Raw genomic sequence first — 17,704 nt, 5'->3', positions numbered from 1 at the left:
GAGGTTTGATTATCTGACGGACCCTCCTCTCCAGCACCCCTGAATAGACCTTACCAGGGAGGCTGAGGAGTGTGATCCACCTATAGTTGGAACACACCCTCCGGACCCCCTCCTTGAAGAGGAGGACCACCACCCCGGTCTGGCAATCCAGAGGCACCGCCCCCGATGTCCACATGATGCTGCAGATGCGTGTCAACCAAGACAGCCCTGCAACATCCAGAGCCTTGAGGAACTCCGGGCGGATCTCATGGTTTTTAACCAGCTCAGCGACCTCCGCCTCCAAGGATCGGACCGTCAAGGTCCCCGCCTTCGGCCACTGCCCAACTCACACTGCACCCGACCCCTATGGCCCCTCCTACAGGTGGTGAGCCCATTGGAGGGGGGACCCATGTGTCTTCTTCGGGCTGTGCCCGACCAGGCCCCATGGGTGCAAGCCTGGCCACCAGGCGCTCGCCATCAAGCCCCACCCCCAGGCCTGGCTCCAGGGGGGGGCCCTGGTGACCCGTGTCCGGGCAAGGAAAAATATGAATGTATGTTGTTTGTCATCATAAGAGGTCTGATGAGCTGCACTTCGTCTGGTTCCTCACCCAGGACCTGTTTCCCTTGGGTGACCCTACCAGGGGCATAAAGCCCCGGGCAACTTAGCTCCTGGGATCATTGGAACACGCAAACCCCTCCACCACGATAAGGTGTCGGCTCCAGGAGAGGCACTTCATTATGAAGGGAATAAAAAAATAAGTTATCTTTAATTAATTTTAATTTGCACTGTGAAGGCAAAACACCTTGTAACAATAACTTTGAAAAGAATGATATTTCAACTTAAAAAATCAATTTATCACATAATTATCTAGTTAAAGCTACTTAATAAAGAATCCTTCTGTAAGTTAAATAAATAAGTTGGAGTCTGTTAAAATGTTCGATGTAATCAGTTTCAGCAATTTTTTTAAGTTCAATGAACTTATCGGTTTTACAGTGTGGGCATTCCCTTAGTTGTCCGGAGCTGTGTTGATTGACGCTCTGCTTGCTGGTGTGACAGTCATCATGTAACAACGCATTACGTAATAACACCACGTTATGTAAATACTCCACAAACTGTTACAAATTTATTATCATCATTATTATCATCATTCAATTTGTTACAATTTATTGAGTTATTACACAATGTGCTATTGTTACATAATGTGTTGTTACACACCCATCATGGAACCCCGGTGTAGAACCTACAAAAGAAACTTGTCTCTTATCTTGAGCATGATAGTGAAAATAATAGTAATGATAGTAATATTCTTATTATGCACCCATGTTCTTGAAGCTTCTTAAGACCTACATCCCATCTCAGCCTCCACGTCAACAATCCACCACAGCTTGGAGAGTCCTTAGCCTCGTGAGAAGTATCTCTCCAGATGAGTCTCATGTGTGGACCGGTCATCAAATTCCTTCTCCACGTCCCATATTTTCCCAGAATTACTCTACTAGTCTGAAGTTTCTCTTTGTTCTCTGAATGTTATTAATGTTGCGCTTCTTGTCATTCTTGAATTGTCTTTTTAGATTCTTGCTTTTGTGGCAAGTTGAGGAGGCGGGTTCAGAAGAATAGATGACCCAATTTGATGCCACCCTGGGAACTCCTACCCGAGGACCTACCCACCATTAGCTTAACCTGCCAGGGCATCAGTTCAGTTACCAAGAGAAAGGCAGACTTGTGTCTCCAAGTACTAAAATACAACTTATTAATACAAAATGGTGGTCTAAAGACAGCTAACAATTATACAAATATAAAAGAGACCATTAGCCCCATAACCATCTTCCCCAGGTACCAGTAACATTAATCTTATCTTGCATCTCAGACCACAAATTCCTAAAGCATTTAAGGTCAGCGGTAAACCTTATCTAATCTTACAGTACCAAGAGCTTATGGAGACCTTGCCTGTCTGGGTTACTCTGGAAGACGCAGATGTCATTAAGCTTTCTAGCACTAATCTGAGGTAGCTAATGAGGTTTTCACCTACATGTGCTACTATATTTCCGAGCATTTAGCTGCCATGATTACTGCCTTTTCTTTGCCAAGTCAAAAGACACAATGGTTTGCTTTGTAAAACCTGTAGTATTTGCAGTCTTAGTCTTGATTTGGCACAAGCAGTCTGGAAGTACAGCAAATGAAAGGAGTTTTCATCTCATTTGTACACTCTATTATTAAAAGCTTAACAGAACTGGTCCTTTCTAAATATGTATTTGCATTACCTACAGGCAATAGAGTAATGTACTGTGTTCTTCAAGATAATTTTTATTGGTTTCGTTAGGATTTGCAAATGTGCATGGGAAACTACTAAGAATGGCGCTATAGACAATCCAGTCAATTTATTTGTTAGTTTCACAAACTGATGAAACACAATTGGACTGCAATTAGTATGTTTGCATTTTATAAAATAGAACGCCAAAATATTCCTTTCAGAATCTTGTTTGGTTACACTGTACATTTTTAAATTTGCATGTGTACACTATATTTATTTATTTTCACTATGTGTCTTACATCATGCTATGTTGTTCTATGTCTGCACTTTACAACCATTGCTGCTGTATGTACAAGAATTGCCACGTGGGATCAATAAAGTTTATCTCATTTAAAAAAAGTTAAGGGTCATCTTTGACATGTTGTTTGCAGGATATCACCCTTTGTTATAATCAATAAACAAAACCAAAATACATATTCTGTTGCAAATTAAAACAAGTCTTTTATTCAATTTTTTGCAGTACTAGGATAACGACATGTTAATTAATTAATCTACATAAATTTCTTAATACCAGGAATCCATGATGCGCCTCATGGACATGAACTTCATGCCATCGAAGCTCCTGTACTCCCCAGGCCAGAAGTACCTCATCCTGCCCCTGTAGTGGGGCTGCTCATACATCAGCCAGTGGCCGTCCATCGCGTGGCAGGACATGCAGTTGGACCAACGGTAACGATCCATGAAAGAGTCACAGTCATCCGTCATCTCCATCATCTGACCGCCAAAGTTCTCCCTGTCATAGATCCTCATCCTGTACGATCCTCTGTACTGTTTGAAGAACATAGAAACGGAATTCAGTTCACTGTAAATTATTACAGCAATAACATCATAAACGTAGTCAGAAGTTTATAGAACATTAGACAGTCTATGTCTGCTTTTTGCAGGTAAAACTTTAACAGTAACAATGTTAAATACTTTACCATGGGGATCATGCGGCAGGATCTGAACCAGTCACTCATGCCCATGCTCATGCAGTCGGGATACTCGCCCCTCTTCACAAAGTACTGGTTCCCCCTGTAGTTTGTGTGGTCATAGAGCATGAAGCAGCCGCTATGCACTCTGCAGGAGTAACAGTGGCTCAAGTAGGAACTGAGGTCACCACAGTCGCTGCTGCACTCATAGGAGCGACCCCCAAAGTTCCTGTCCGCGTAGAAGGTGATCTGAAAGGAATTTATGAATTCTTTTAACATCCAAAATTCAATAAATTAATCATGAAGCTTAAAATCCATCCATGCATCCATTTTCTATACCTGCTTCTCTTATGCAGGATCGTGGGAGTATACACCAAATTTATTTTACATTAGTACAGCAAAGTTTAAGCTCCAAAATATATTATTATGTAAAGCATTTTTTTTAAGTACAGCATGAATATGGGGTAAGATGTGCACTTCAGGCACTGAAACAGGGGTTTCGTATCTGATGGCACACTTACTCTGCTCATTGTTGATTGGTATCTCTCAGTCTCCTGTTGCCACTCACCATCTCCTGCCAGATTTATACCTGTCCGGCTCCAAGAATCACTGACTTCAGTGTGAAAACTCCTGATGTTTTCGGTTTGATTGTTTTCTTTAGCTGAAACACATACATTTCTCTGTGGTCAATTCAATGAACATGTGCTTTTTACATAGTCATTGTACTCACACACTACAGCTCATGTGTTTCTGCCATGTATGTAAAGCAGACAGTGTAGACATCAGCTCGACAGCTACACATATTGTCACATGGTAACCTTTTGCTATTCAGTGGTGCAAAATGGGCTTTGGTTTCATTCTGCTGGATCAGGACTTTCCATTATAAGGTGTCAGGCTTTGGATGAGGACAGGTATAAAAGTGCCAGAAGCTGAAGTATGAGGAGAGCAGCGTGAGTTTAGCTATCACCATGAGCAGGGTAAGGAATGTTTTATATATAAAAGCTGTCCAATGGATTTTGACACATCATATTTAGCATTTGAGTTTGCTATGCAGGTGCAAAAATCATGTACTGTAGTAGTCATTTTATTAAATTTCTTTAAACAGGAATTCAAGATTTATGTTTTTGACAGGTTCTGGTATTTGTTGAATTCCTTTCAGATCACCTTCTACGAAGACAGGAACTTTGGGGGTCGCTCCTATGAGTGCAGCAGCGACTGCGGTGACCTCAGTTCCTACTTGAGCCACTGTTACTCCTGCAGAGTGCATAGCGGCTGCTTCATGCTCTATGACCGCCCAAACTACATGGGGAACCAGTACTTTGTGAAGAGGGGCGAGTACCCTGACTGCATGAGCATGGGCATGAGTGACTGGTTCAGATCCTGCCGCATGATCCCCATGGTAACGTTTTTATCACTGTTACTGTTACATATTAGCCTGTGCATAACAGATTGAGAATGAATCACTTTCTGCAAATAGCAGTGAACTGAATTCCGCTTCTATGTTCTTCAAACAGTACAGAGGATCGTACAGGATGAGGATCTATGACAGGGAGAACTTTGGCGGTCAGATGATGGAGATGACGGATGACTGCGACTCCTTCATGGATCGTTACCGCTGGTCCAACTGCATGTCCTGCCACGTGATGGACGGCCACTGGCTCATGTATGAGCAGCCCCACTACAGGGGCAGGATGAGGTACTTCTGGCCTGGGGAGTACAGGAGCTTCGGTGGCATGAGGTTCATGTCCATGAGGCGCATCATGGATTCCTGGTATTAGACGAAGTTATGAGAATGACCGATTGAAGACAATGATATTAATAAAAATAATAAAGATACAATATGATTTTGCAGAGTTTTTGTGTTGTCATTACACTTCACAAGCTATGTCTTGGATGTTACAGAGGGAGTTGAGTTAATTATCTTAACTTTATGTTGATGTTCTTATTCACAGTGATATTTATGTCAGTGTGACCCTTGACACAGTTAACCATAAAAAATTGCATGATAGGTTAGAAGACTGGGTAGTCCTATCAGGTACAGCCCTTAAATGTTTCAAAATGTACCTAGACAGCAGGGATTATTTTGTAATTATAGGCAGTTATGACTCTAAACGTACCTCCATGACTTATTGAGTTCCTCAAGGATCAATTCTGAGGTTCCTCTTATTTAATATTTATATGCTCCCCCTCAGCCAAACTCTTAGAGACAGCAAGGTAACTTATCATAGCTACTTTCAGGACCTGCCCTGTCAGTCTGTCCCTTTCCAGTTTGGCTAGCTGAGGTTGCTAGCTGTCCCGTAATCGCCTCATTGTTTTCCACGTGTTAACCATCCAAACCTGTCTTTACTTCATTCCTCATTATCTCTGTGTCTGCCCTGGCCTGAATTCCCAGCTAGGTCATTAGTGTGGTTGTAGAAGTTTTCTGTAACAGTGTTTGAGTTTATGGTTGCAGTCAAGGCTGGCTTGTGGTATAGGCAGTATAGGGTTAGGGTTAGGGTTAGGCTTAGGGTTAGTTGGTTGTCGGAGAGAGTGATCAGCCCCCCCCGGCTGCTGGCCCACAGAGTATGAGACACGCGCTGTTTTACTTGCAAGGGTGCACACCGCAGTGTAGCTACAAGGGTGTGGCACCACGAGAGGGTTTATTTATACTTTAAGGTGATCAGGTTACATTGTGGGTGTGAACAACAATTCGAGTGGGATAGAATGGGATGTGGAAGTGGGAGTGGAAATAGGAACAACAGAACATACAGCAGAGGTGGGCTCGTCTGCTGCACGTGATAGAAAATTACTTGTTAAGCACTTACACAGTTGCCACATAAAACAAGGTATACATTCATAAGAATACACATGAGTGATAATATATACACAATCTCAACCCAACAGTCCCTCCTGTTTATCATGAACCGTGTATTCTACATCCACCATCCACATCTTGTCTAAACATTTTCTGTGGGCGGCATCACTAAATAACGGTGTCATCATGTTCTTCATCAGTAAGGAACCCTTGTTGACTCAGGTTAGTGTATGCTACAACAAAAGAATTAACAACCATTCTGCTAATCACAGCTTTACAACATGGTACAATACAAATAGAAAAAACACAAAGAAAAATCAAACATATAATAACCATTATTGCAAGAAATTTGAGTAGTCTGAGCCAGCCCCCATGAAATAGCCAATCAATCCAGGATGTGCTAGGGTGAAAGTCCGCGGCTAGGACTCTCCGCAGATCCCTGAGATAGTTCATGGCTTCAGTCATATTAGGGGAATGGACATTGTCTGGAATGTATGTACAACAAGTATTGTTCAATAAAACACAAACACCTCCTTGGGCCGCCGTTAACATATCGAGCACCATACGGTTTTGAACCACCATCTGCCTCGTGACATCCAATTGTGCATTTTGTTGTTCATTAATCACAATAGAATTATTAATAAAGAGCCCTAAACGATACTCTATGGTTTCCAGTCGTAAAGTGTTCTTTGCTACTCCGACCCAGGGGAACAGAGCTAATAAAACCTTCTGGTCTGTGGACCAATGTTTGAACTCTGGGGGCACATCAGTTCCCCAGACGCTGTCATGTGGCTGTAGTGCTGGTGCGGTAGAACGTCGTCTGCGAGTGGAACCTGAAACAGAACTGGTTGATACAATAAAGGTATGATCTGAAATGAAGATGGGCGCGCAAACCCCATACCAATTGGGTGGCAGCACAAAGTAGGCACGACTACCACATAACCAGGCTACACCTTGTACCCAATAGGACCCATTGCTGGGGCCTGACATGTTGACTGGTGCACCTTCACCTGAAACAGCAATTTGGTCACAGTTTGTGGTGTTACCTAAAGGACGTGTACCATACATCTGGTCATAACACATTGTATGGTTAAATGTTCCTGGGTCCTTGTTCATGAAAACAGAGAATGGAAATGAGGAAGTGGATTTAGTGACATTGAAGTCTATCCAGAACAGAAGACTGCAAGTACCATTAATAAGCCCTGGGGCATAGGGATTCGTATCATTAATGGTGATACCAAAATGCTGATATCCAACCCCTCCAAACGAAGAAGCACATTTAGCCTGGGATCTATTCATGGGCTTAGCAAATATTGCGGGACCTTCCGCATGTGTGGGCATATGTGAGCATATGTAACAGTTAGAAACATTGGACTTCATAACTGTGTCGTGTACGTAGCGATACCAGTAATTTTGCATATAGGGATGTGAGTGGTCAGTTGTAAGAGGTCTCAGGTGGGAGCCATCATGCGTCCACCTGGGGACGCGGCGAGTGTTATCCGATGCGGACCTCGTCCACAAAAGCAACCCGCCGACTACAGTCAGGAGGATCAGAAGCCATTGTATAAGGAACCGCTTACAGTCAGCCATTCTAAAAGTGAGTGCAGATCAGTTGGTTTCTTCACCGGGTTGAGACGTCGGCACCCTATTGGTTACCGCGCCTTTGTAGCGGACTTCCACTGCTACTCTGTCGGTTGTACTGGCTCCTGCAGGGGTTTAATAAGCTTGCAGTGACTCCTGTGAATCCACGATGGTCGCTCCGCTATCTTCACGGCTGTCGGGGTCGTGAGGAGCACTTGATACGGGCCGTCCCACCTGGGAGAGCTCCAGTCCTTCCGAAGGAGGACCTTGACGAGAACCCAATCTCCAGGTTTGAGGTTGTCCTGTAATACAGAAGCAGAATTTACTGGCAGACTACTGGGTCTTTGTAATTCATGAGTGCGCAGCAGTTTGCTCATCCAGTCTGCGAGTGTTGTTTCCCTGTGCGCCTTTGTTATGTCACTCATCTCTGTAGCTAGGGGAAAAGGCCTACCATGCACTATTTCGAACGGCGTAAGACCTGCTGGGGTTGGCGTAATTCTCATCCACAGTTTTACCAGAGATAAGCATTCCGGCCATGGCCTCCCTGCTTCCACTGTTTTTCTTAGCCTAGTTTTTATGGTACCGTTGGTTCTTTCCACTAGTCCTGCACTCTGAGGATGGTATGCGCAATGATTCTTTAGTTTAAACCCTAGCGCTTGTGAGCACAGGTCCATTGTTCGATTTACAAAATGGGTACCGTTATCCGATCTAATGGTTTGAGGAATGCCATATGTGGGGAAATAACTGCCTACCAGACATTTTGCCACCGTCATCGCATCACAGTGTTTAACTGGATATATTTCAACCCACTTCGAGAACGTATCAATTATTACCAAACAGTACTTTTTTCCCTGTGACCATGACAGCTCAATAAAGTCCATGTGAATAATTTGAAACGGGTGCTCTGCTACCGGAAACTGCCCTCTCTTTGGTCTCAGGTTGCCCTGGGAATTATGCTTACAACAGATAAGGCATGATCTACAAAAATTCTTTGCATAATCAGAAAAATTTATAGTATAGAATTGTTGATGTATTATATGTACCATCCCTCCTGTTGAGACATGGGTATTCCCGTGGCTCACCAATGCCGCTGTTTTATATAAATTTTTTGGAAGTACGGGCTTATCGTCGATATAGTAGATATCATTAATCTGAATTGCACCTCTTTTGATCCAGGCTTTTACTTCTGAGAGCGGCGCATGTTTTTGAGAATCACTTAGTATATCTGTGTCAATCAGTAGGAGATCCGTCATTTTCAATATAGGTTGTTTCTGTGCTGCTGCCTTTGCTTTTGCATCAGCGAAAATATTTCCTACTGTAGTTAAAGTGGTATCAGTTTGGTGGGCTGTACATTTACATATTGCAAGAGCAGATGGTAGCTGTACGGCATCTAATAGTCGCAATAACAAATTCGTGTGTGTTAGGGAGGTGCCCTGCGATGTTTTAAATCCCCTGTTTTTCCATACTCTAGAGTGATGGTGAACCGCTCCGAACACATATTGACTGTCAGTGTATATTGTCAATGATCTGTCTTTATGCAATTCACATGCTCTGATGACAGCATACAATTCTGCTGCTTGGGCTGAACATGTCGGGGGAAGTGCATTAGCTTCAAGTACTTTATCAGTTAAAACTACAGCATAGCCGACCTTATTTCTCCCAGTACTGTCTTTTGACGCTGAACCGTCAACAAACACAGTCACTGAATTCGATAATGGCGTTTGAGAAATATCATGTCCTGGTCTTGTTTGTTCCTCTACTGTGGCTTTACATGAGTGTGGCTGTTGGTAGTCTGGCAAGGCCAATGTGGTATTAGTTTGCAGCATTAGTTTAAGGTTTGTAAATGCTGCTTCCCCTTCTCTGGTCCACTCAATTTTGTTCCTTAGGGCCATGTCTTTCCCGTATATTAGGGATTGTAAAGGTTGGACTAAGGCTGCATAATCTGGAAGCCATTCCCTGCAGTAATTGCAGAGCCCTAAAAAGGACATCATCTGTTGCTTCGTATGTGGTTTGGGTGCTTCCTGGATTGCCTTTTTCCTAGATTCTAGCAGTGAACGACCATACTGAGAAAGTTTATGTCCTAGGTACACTACTTCAGTTTGGCAATATTGTAATTTCTGTTTTGATGCCTTGTGACCAGTTTCGTACAAATGCCTTAATACTATTAGTGTAGCTTCTTTACAGTGTTGTTCTGGGTCCGAAGCTATCAGTATGTCGTCCACGTATAGTAACACCTGACTATGGTCTGGTGTGGGACATGTGCTCATTGAGTACCTGAGGGCCATAGTATACACATGTGGACTTTCTGAAAACCCTTGTGGAAGTCTGGTATATGTATACTTTTGTCCCCTATAAGTAAAACCAAACAAATGTTGTGACTCTGGATGTAGGGGTACTGAGAAGAACGCATTGCTCAGATCCACTACCGAAAAATATTTTTTGTCTGGTGTCAATGAACTAAGTAGGAGATGGGGGTTTGGGACATCTGGTGCTGCATGTTGCACGATGTCATTGATTGGTCTCAGATCCTGTACCATTCTCCATTTACCCGTATTCGCTTTTTGCACTGGGAAAATAGGGGTATTACACGTGGACTCTAGCGCCCCCCTCAGTATCCCCGATGCCAGCATGTCCTGCACTACTGGGGCTATGCCTTGTTCAGCCTCAGGCTTTAATGGGTACTGTCGTACCACTGGGCGGTGATCTGACCTCAGGGTCACTTTGTAAGGAGGGAACCCTTTAATCTATCCTACATCCGTAGGGGAGTTGGACCACAATCCCTCAGGAATGTGGCTCAATCCAGGGTCCTCCGTTGCCTCGGCTGATAATAAATCTTGTCATTCAGGTTCGTCTAAATGTGTTACAGATGTGACTTTAATTCTCCATCCGAGGGGGAACCTCCAAACCCCTGTGCTTTTATCATGTTTCCAATCTGAATTTGGGTCAGGCTGGTAATATGTAGATCTATAAGAGGCATCTTCCACAAAATACCCAAGATCTTGCCATCTGCCCTGGGGTGGCTTTGATAATGACACATGTGGCACCTTTTCCCTGAATAAATTTTGTTGTTTGGGACCCAATAACACTGAGGCTGCAGCGTAGCCAGTTGTGGGATTAACATACAGATACTGCAATGTGACCTGGGGTGGTCCCATAGCGTGAAACTGCCGATCATATCGGTAGTCAGGGCCAGGTGTGGGTTTGTACCACATGGTCACATGGAGGCCATCGTCGGGCATAAATTGAACCTTATCTGCTTCCTGCTTTACTCTAGTTTTCCTTAATAATTCCCGAGCTTGTGGTGTTTGGCCTAGGTCTAGAGACCAGTAATACTGCGGAACTGACGATCCATGGACCACTAAGGCATGCCTGTCTATTATTGCTTTCATGCCTATGGGTGTGGCAATAACACTTATGCCCATCTGGACCATAAGGTCTCTTCCTAATAGGTTTACTGGGCATGTCGGGCTCACCAGAACTTGGACCTCACACTCTGTCCCTGTCTCTTCATCTTTTATTGTTATGGGATTAGTTAATTTATGGGTCTCAGATTGCCCTCCAGCCGTTCTCACATATACTGTTGAGGTAGAGAATGTTGCTTTTGGCGGAGTTGTAGTTAATACTGTTCTACAGACTCCCATGTCACACAAACAATCATATGTCTTTTCATTTATAATAAACCGCCGCCTAGGCAGTTCTGCAGGCTGTTTAAGCGCTATCAGCTGACACACCGCTTGAAGGTCAACCTCCTCCTCCTCCCTATCTAGTGGGGGCCCTAGCGGGGGTGGAGAAAGTGGTGCCTGCAACTTCTCAGCTTGGCGTCACTGATCATTCTCTGTGGAATTTGGATTATCTATGCGCTTAGTTCTACAATGCCTGGCTATATGTCCTGGTCTCCCACACCTCCAGCAGTTGTTATCATACTGAGGCGAGTTTCCTGACCTACCACCTCTTCCTCGACCTCTACCTCTTCCTCCTCGGCCTCTGTAACTTCCCCTGCTCTGGGGGCCTGAATAGACTACTGCGATTGTATCGCCAGAGGCTGCGAAGGTCGCTTCTCCTTTTTGTTTCTGTGCCTTTTGTGCGTGCTGGGCGTACTCTATAGCTTGCTGCACTGAGCCTGTATTCTGATGGACCCAATATTTATCTATATACCGTTTAAGTTCAGGCCTTAGACCGGCAAGAAATGCCCTTTTTAATTGTTGTTGGTATACTCCGGCCTCATCATCATCTGGGGGAATGCCTGAATTACTTCTAAAAACTGGTCTCAATCTGTCCAGGAAGTCTTCTGGTTCCTCCCCTTCTTTCTGTCTACATTGTGAGATTTTACCATAATCTGCTCTCCTCGTAAATCTTTCTCTGACTCTTTCTCCTAGCTGCCTTAGGCTGTGTCTCAGGGCAGTTGAATCATGCGGGAGGGGTGTTCCGTCGTACGCATGCCCTGTGAAATCTCCTGCAACTCTGACCCATTTGTGAGTAAACAGTTGCCTCAGGCACTGGAACATTTCTCTCCCATTTAAGCGGAAGCTGCTTTGAAGTTCTAACACCGCTTCCCAAAATTCTCCTACACCTTCTTCTACAGGGGGTATCCCTTTTAAAGCAGCTGACCTATCCTCTGCTGTCCAGGGTCTGTACACTAACATTGTTTCAGGACCTGTTCCATCCTGCCCCCTATCAGGATTCGCAACTTCCACCATGAAACATTGAAACTCTGGGGTTGATGCCCCGTCTTCATTACTGGGGTGAAATTTAGTTTTATATGACTCTAAGTCTTTCACTGGATACAGTGAAGAATCCTTGCTCCGGGTCACCATTGGATGGAAAGGAGATTCTGGTGCCAATGACACTAATGGAGCAGAATGTGTTATCAGTGTTTTAGGTGCTGCTATCTGCTTATCTTTTAGTGCTACTCCCGGTGTCTGCTGCGACAGCGAGGGAGTGGCAGATGTTTCTTGTCTATGTGGGGCCTTTGCTACACTTTCCTCATCAGGAGTAACTAGTACTGCGGCCGCAAGCTTTTCTTTCCTTTTACCTTTCTTTTCCTGTCTAGTTGCGTCTCTTAACCTACTTTGTTCCAACCATTTTTCTAACATTCTATACTCCTTCTTCCGTCTGTCCAACTTTCCGCTATTCTTAGTGCGCAACATTTCTAGTTTTAAATCACTCTGTAGCTTAAGAATGTCTGGCGTATGGAGGCTTCCTCCAAACCCATGTTTTCTTTTCCACCTTTTGTTACTTATAGTCCCTGCTCCTTCCACATATCCTTCCATAAACTTTTCATCTCCCTCTAAGGATGGCTGTTTACTTTGCCCCTTCCCCATCCTTTTACTTGTCAATTGTTATTACTACAAGGGTCCTGAGCAGAAATTCTCTGGCACGAGATTAGGGAGAGGACACTAACACGGCCTTCTACTGCACACTATCTGTGCAGCGGTGTCAGTTTTCAGGGATGAAACCCGTCCTTGATCTCCCAATCGCCAGTACGTCTTTCTTCCCAGGCAAAGAAACAAAGGACTAGTAGAATCAGCCTAGGATTCTATAAATCACTTAGTCCTCTACATTCACACAAACATTCATACCCAGTTGATTACGGCCAACTCTAGCCTTTGTCAATTAACAGGTCAATTAAATTCTAATTCAACTATTTCCTTACGGCGAAATATAACCAATTTAGACTATTTCCTTACGGCGAAATATAACCAATTTAGACTATTTCCTTACGGCGAAATATAACCAATTTAGGCTATTTCCTTTCGCCGAAATATAACCAAACTATTTCCTTTCGGCGAAATATAACCAAACGTCTCACCTCTGGGGTCAGTCACGACGATCGGGGTCCGTCAGGCATCACCAGGCGTCGAGCGCAGTTCTAACCACCGGCCTGGTCACGAATTCACGTTCCAGGACTTTCTCGACCCGTCCTAGACGAGTGGCTGTACAGACTTCGGTGTCGCTCCTCTCGGCGTCCCGGTGATGTCCTCAGGATTCCCGATCCTCACGGATCACTGGTTTATGGATCCGGCTCGAAGGACCAAGTTTTATGTCGGAGAGAGTGATCAGCCCCCCCCGGCTGCTGGCCCACAGAGTATGAGACACACGCTGTTTTACTTGCAAGGGTGCACACCGCAGTGTAGCTACAAGGGTGTGGCACCACGAGAGGGTTTATTTATACTTTAAGGTGATCAGGTTACATTGTGGGTGTGAACAACAATTCGAGTGGGATAGAATGGGATGTGGAAGTGGGAGTGGAAATAGGAACAACAGAACATACAGCAGAGGTGGGCTCATCTGCTGCACGTGATAGAAAATTACTTGTTAAGCACTTACACAGTTGCCACATAAAACAAGGTATACATTCATAAGAATACACATGAGTGATAATATATACACAATCTCAACCCAACATTGGTATAGGCAGTATAGGCACCCCAAAGGATGCAAATGGATGGGGGAACTTTTACTATATTTATTTATATTGATTTTTCATTATTAATTCTTGATTATTAAAAGCTTATTAAATAAGCTAATCTTATTAAATAAAAGATATTTTTTGGTCTTCCTGGCACCCCTTCCCTACTGTATCCCATACTGACGGCATCGATAATAATCTGATCGAGAGTAATTACTGTGATACTGTCTGTGGTCCAAGGAGCAGAGTGTTACTATCGTACTTTGGATAAATTGACATTTGTTAATTCAATACATAGCTACAATTAATGCCAGTTACTCCAAACATAAATTCACTATGGAGAGTTGAAATTACTTTTCAGGTGTTTGCGAATGGGGAATAATTACAATCATCAGAATCATCAGTGTATCAGAAATACACTCATTTTTTTAAGTGTGTTGCTGCTCCTGCAAGAACCATCTACTGGGTTTGTCTCAAGTGAGCAACTTGTAATAGTCAAATAAAATGCTTTTCTGTTTCCTTCCCCCTTTTTAACTGATACAGTACTTTTAAGCTTTTACATTTTCATTATAGATTAGTCTTATATGTATAGGAAACAGCATGTATCATTTGAGAGAAGTGCTCATTGAATGAGGTGTTTTGTGCACCCAGGAGTAATTTCTCTGGCTGTTTATTTTGTGTTTATAAAGATGTAATGTGGCTTAGGGTCTGTTACTGGCTGGGTGGCGACATAGGTAGCCACCTAGGCCACTACTTTCTAAGGGGGTGCAGACTTGCCAGCCAACTTCACTTTGCTTCGGGGGGGGGGTGCCGATGGTAATGCTCGCTTAGGGTGCCACATCGGTTATGACCGGTACTGGTTACGGTTTACTATAGTTCTTCCCCTTTGTTTAGATTAGCCCTAGTCATTTTCGTTTGGATCCTCCTTGTCTTTGGTTTGGACTCTCATGGTCCTTTTATTTGTAATGTTATGTGTTTATGTACATAATAAAGTGTCTCCCACACTGGACATGGATCGTCCCTCTATCGTACATGACAGTTATGCAGATGATACCCAGAATTTTTCAGCTCTGTCTCCAAATAACTGCAATCCAGTAGATTTTTTGTGTCTATGTCTCAAGATGATAAATGACTGTTTGCAACAGAATTTCCTCCAATTGAACAAAGACAAAACTGAAATAATGTTTTTTGTTATCAAAGCTGAAATATTGAAACTAAATGCTTTTCTGGGCACTAAGGCTCCAAAGACTACAGGGCAAAATCTTGGTGTTTTAATAGACAAGGACCTTCAGCAACCACCTCAAAGCCATAGCTAAGGTGTCCTTTTATCATCTTAATTAAAAATATAGCTAAAACCAGAGGCTGTCTTCCTAAAAAAAGACCTCGAGAAACTTATGCATCTATTTATCTCCAGTGGATTGGATTATTGTAATAGTCTCCAGACGGGTCTTCCACAAAAGACCATCAAACAACTTCAACTCATTCGTAAAAGTTGTGCTAGAAGCCTAGCATCTAGAAGAGAGCCCGCATTACTCCAGTTCTCAGATCCTCTCACTTTTAATTTGTTTTGAAATGTTTTGTTTTTTTACACTTTAATATTAATATTTCATATTTTATGTCTATTTGTCTGCTGGGAACGTCTGGCAGAGGCTCCTGTTCGCTGGAGCTTTAACTCGCACCTCCGGCAGAATTCCGACTGCATGCCGGGGGAGGTAGGGGACATTGAGTCCGAATGGACACTGTTCCGGACCTCCATTGTGGAAGCGGCTGTACAGAGCTGTGGCTGCAGGGTGGTCGGTGCCTGTCGTGGCGGTAACCCCCGTACCCGATGGTGGACACCAGAGGTGAGGGGGGCCGTGAAGCTGAAGAAGGAGGCTTACCGGGAATTATTAGCCCGGGGGTCTCCGGAGGCAGCTGACGGGTACCGGCGGGCCAGGCGGAACGCGGCTCGGGCAGTCGCAGAAGCAAAAACCTGGGCGTGGGAGGAGTTCGGTGAGGCCATGGAAAGTGACTTTCGGTCGGCCTCAAAAAGGTTCTGGCAAACCATACGGAGTATCAGGAGGGGGAAGGTCAGGCACAGTGCCGCTGGATTGGCAGACCGGGGTGGTGGTCCCCTTATTTAAGAAAGGGGACCGGAGGGTGTGTTCCAACTACAGGGGGATCACACTTCTCAGCCTCCCTGGGAAAGTCTATTCCGGGGTACTGGAGAGGAGGGTGAGATCGATAGTCGAATTGAGGAGGAACAATGCGGTTTTCGTCCTGGTCGTGGAGCGCTGGACCAGCTTTATACCCTTGCAAGGGTACTGGAGGGGGCCTGGGAGTTTGCCTATCCAGTCTACATGTGTTTTGTGGATTTGGAAAAGGCTTACGACCGGGTTCCCCGAGGTGCTCTGTGGGGGGTGCTTCGAGAGTATGGGGTCCGGGGTCCACTGTTGTGGGCGATCCGGTCCCTGTACGAACGGAGCAGAAGCTTGGTCCGCACTGCCGGCAATAAGTCGGACGTGTTCCAGGTGCGTGTTGGGCTCCGCCAGGGCTGCCCTTTGTCATCGGTCCTGTTTATCATATTCATGGACAGGATTTCTAGGCGCAGCCAAGGCGTCGAGGGTGTCCAGTTTGGTGACCTCAGGATTGCCTCGCTGCTTTTTGCAGACGACGTCGTCCTGCTGGCTTCATCTGCTGGGGATCTCCAGCAGGCACTGGGGCGGTTCGCAGCCGAGTGCGAAGCGGCAGGGATGAGGATTAGCACCTCCAAGTCCGAGACCATGGTTCTCAGCCGGAAACGGGTGGTTTGCCCTCTTCGGGTTGGGGAAGACATACTGCCTCAAGTGGAGGAGTTTAAGTATCTCGGGGTCTTGTTCACGAGTGAGGGTAGGCGAGATCGGGAGCTGGATAGACGGATCGGAGCGGCGTCTGTAGTTCTGCAGGCGCTTAACCGGTCCGTCGTGGCTAAGAAAGAACTGAGCCAAAAAGCCAAGCTCTCGATCTATTGGTCCATCTTTGTCCCTACCCTCACCTATGGTCATGAGCTATGGGTAATGACCGAAAGAACGAGATCGCGAATACAAGCGGCCGAAATGAGGTTTCTCCGCAGGGTGTCTGGGCTCTCCCTTAGGGATAGGGTGAGAAGTTCGGATATCCGGGAGGGCCTCAGAGTAGAACCGCTGCTTCTTCACGTCGAAAGGAGCCAGTTGAGGTGGTTTGGACATCTGGTGCGGATGCCTCCTGGGCGGCTACCCGGAGAGGTTTTCCGTGCATGTCCTACAGGGAGGAGGCCCCGGGGCAGGCCCAGGACTCGCTGGAGGGATTATATCTCTCGGCTGGCCTGGGAACGCCTCGGTGTCCCCCCCGAGGAGCTGGTGGGGTTAGCTGGGGAGAGGGAGGTCTGGGTGCCTCTACTGAAGCTGCTACCCCCGCAACCCGAACCCCGGACAAGCGGCAGATGATGGATGGATGGATGGATGTCTATTTGTACCTTATTCCTTATTTATTTTTCTGTAAAGCATTCTGAATGGCCTTTGTATATGACATTAATAAATAAAGTCCAGATTCAAATTACAGATATATTTAGGCAGCACTGGGTAGTCTGTTGGATTATATCTCTCCTTGGCCACAACAAATGTGCAGAAATTACATGATGGAATAATATCAGCCGGGGTCAGAATTTCACAGAAATGTTGCCAGCATCTTGTGGAATCTATGCCATTAAGAATTGAGGCCATTT

At 44.9% G+C, this 17,704-nt stretch overlaps 2 protein-coding genes across 2 annotated transcripts; one reads left to right on the top strand and one right to left on the bottom strand.

The window, feature by feature from the left end:
* Positions 1–2,792: 2,792 nt before the first annotated feature.
* On the bottom strand, positions 2,793–3,478 carry LOC140578640 (gamma-crystallin M2-like). The gene is made up of 2 exons (XM_072700281.1): positions 3,209–3,478; positions 2,793–3,056 (listed from the first exon to the last, which is right to left on the bottom strand). The coding sequence occupies exons 1-2, from the start codon at positions 3,476–3,478 to the stop codon at positions 2,793–2,795; spliced, it is 534 nt and encodes a 177-aa protein (XP_072556382.1).
* LOC140578642 (gamma-crystallin M2-like) lies at positions 3,341–4,977 on the top strand. Its single transcript, XM_072700283.1, has 3 exons — positions 3,341–3,370; positions 4,359–4,598; positions 4,714–4,977. The coding sequence occupies exons 1-3, from the start codon at positions 3,341–3,343 to the stop codon at positions 4,975–4,977; spliced, it is 534 nt and encodes a 177-aa protein (XP_072556384.1).
* Positions 4,978–17,704: the final 12,727 nt, after the last annotated feature.

This window comes from Paramormyrops kingsleyae, chromosome 16 (assembly GCF_048594095.1).
Source record: "Paramormyrops kingsleyae isolate MSU_618 chromosome 16, PKINGS_0.4, whole genome shotgun sequence".
Classification (NCBI taxonomy): Eukaryota; Metazoa; Chordata; class Actinopteri; order Osteoglossiformes; family Mormyridae; genus Paramormyrops; species Paramormyrops kingsleyae.
Note: the sequence above shows the minus strand (reverse complement) of the source record. Positions and strands in the feature narration are given on the sequence as shown.

Excerpts from the sequence above, each read along its gene's own strand:
- LOC140578640 (XM_072700281.1), bottom strand. The coding sequence starts at position 3,478 with ATGTTAAAAGAATTCATAAATTCCTTTCAGATCACCTTCTACGCGGAC. Across the intron at positions 3,057-3,208 it reads CCTGCCGCATGATCCCCATG|TACAGAGGATCGTACAGGAT; the intron begins GTAAAGTATTTA and ends TTCTTCAAACAG.
- LOC140578642 (XM_072700283.1), top strand. The coding sequence starts at position 3,341 with ATGCACTCTGCAGGAGTAACAGTGGCTCAA. Across the intron at positions 3,371-4,358 it reads CAGGAGTAACAGTGGCTCAA|ATCACCTTCTACGAAGACAG; the intron begins GTAGGAACTGAG and ends AATTCCTTTCAG. Across the intron at positions 4,599-4,713 it reads CCTGCCGCATGATCCCCATG|TACAGAGGATCGTACAGGAT; the intron begins GTAACGTTTTTA and ends TTCTTCAAACAG.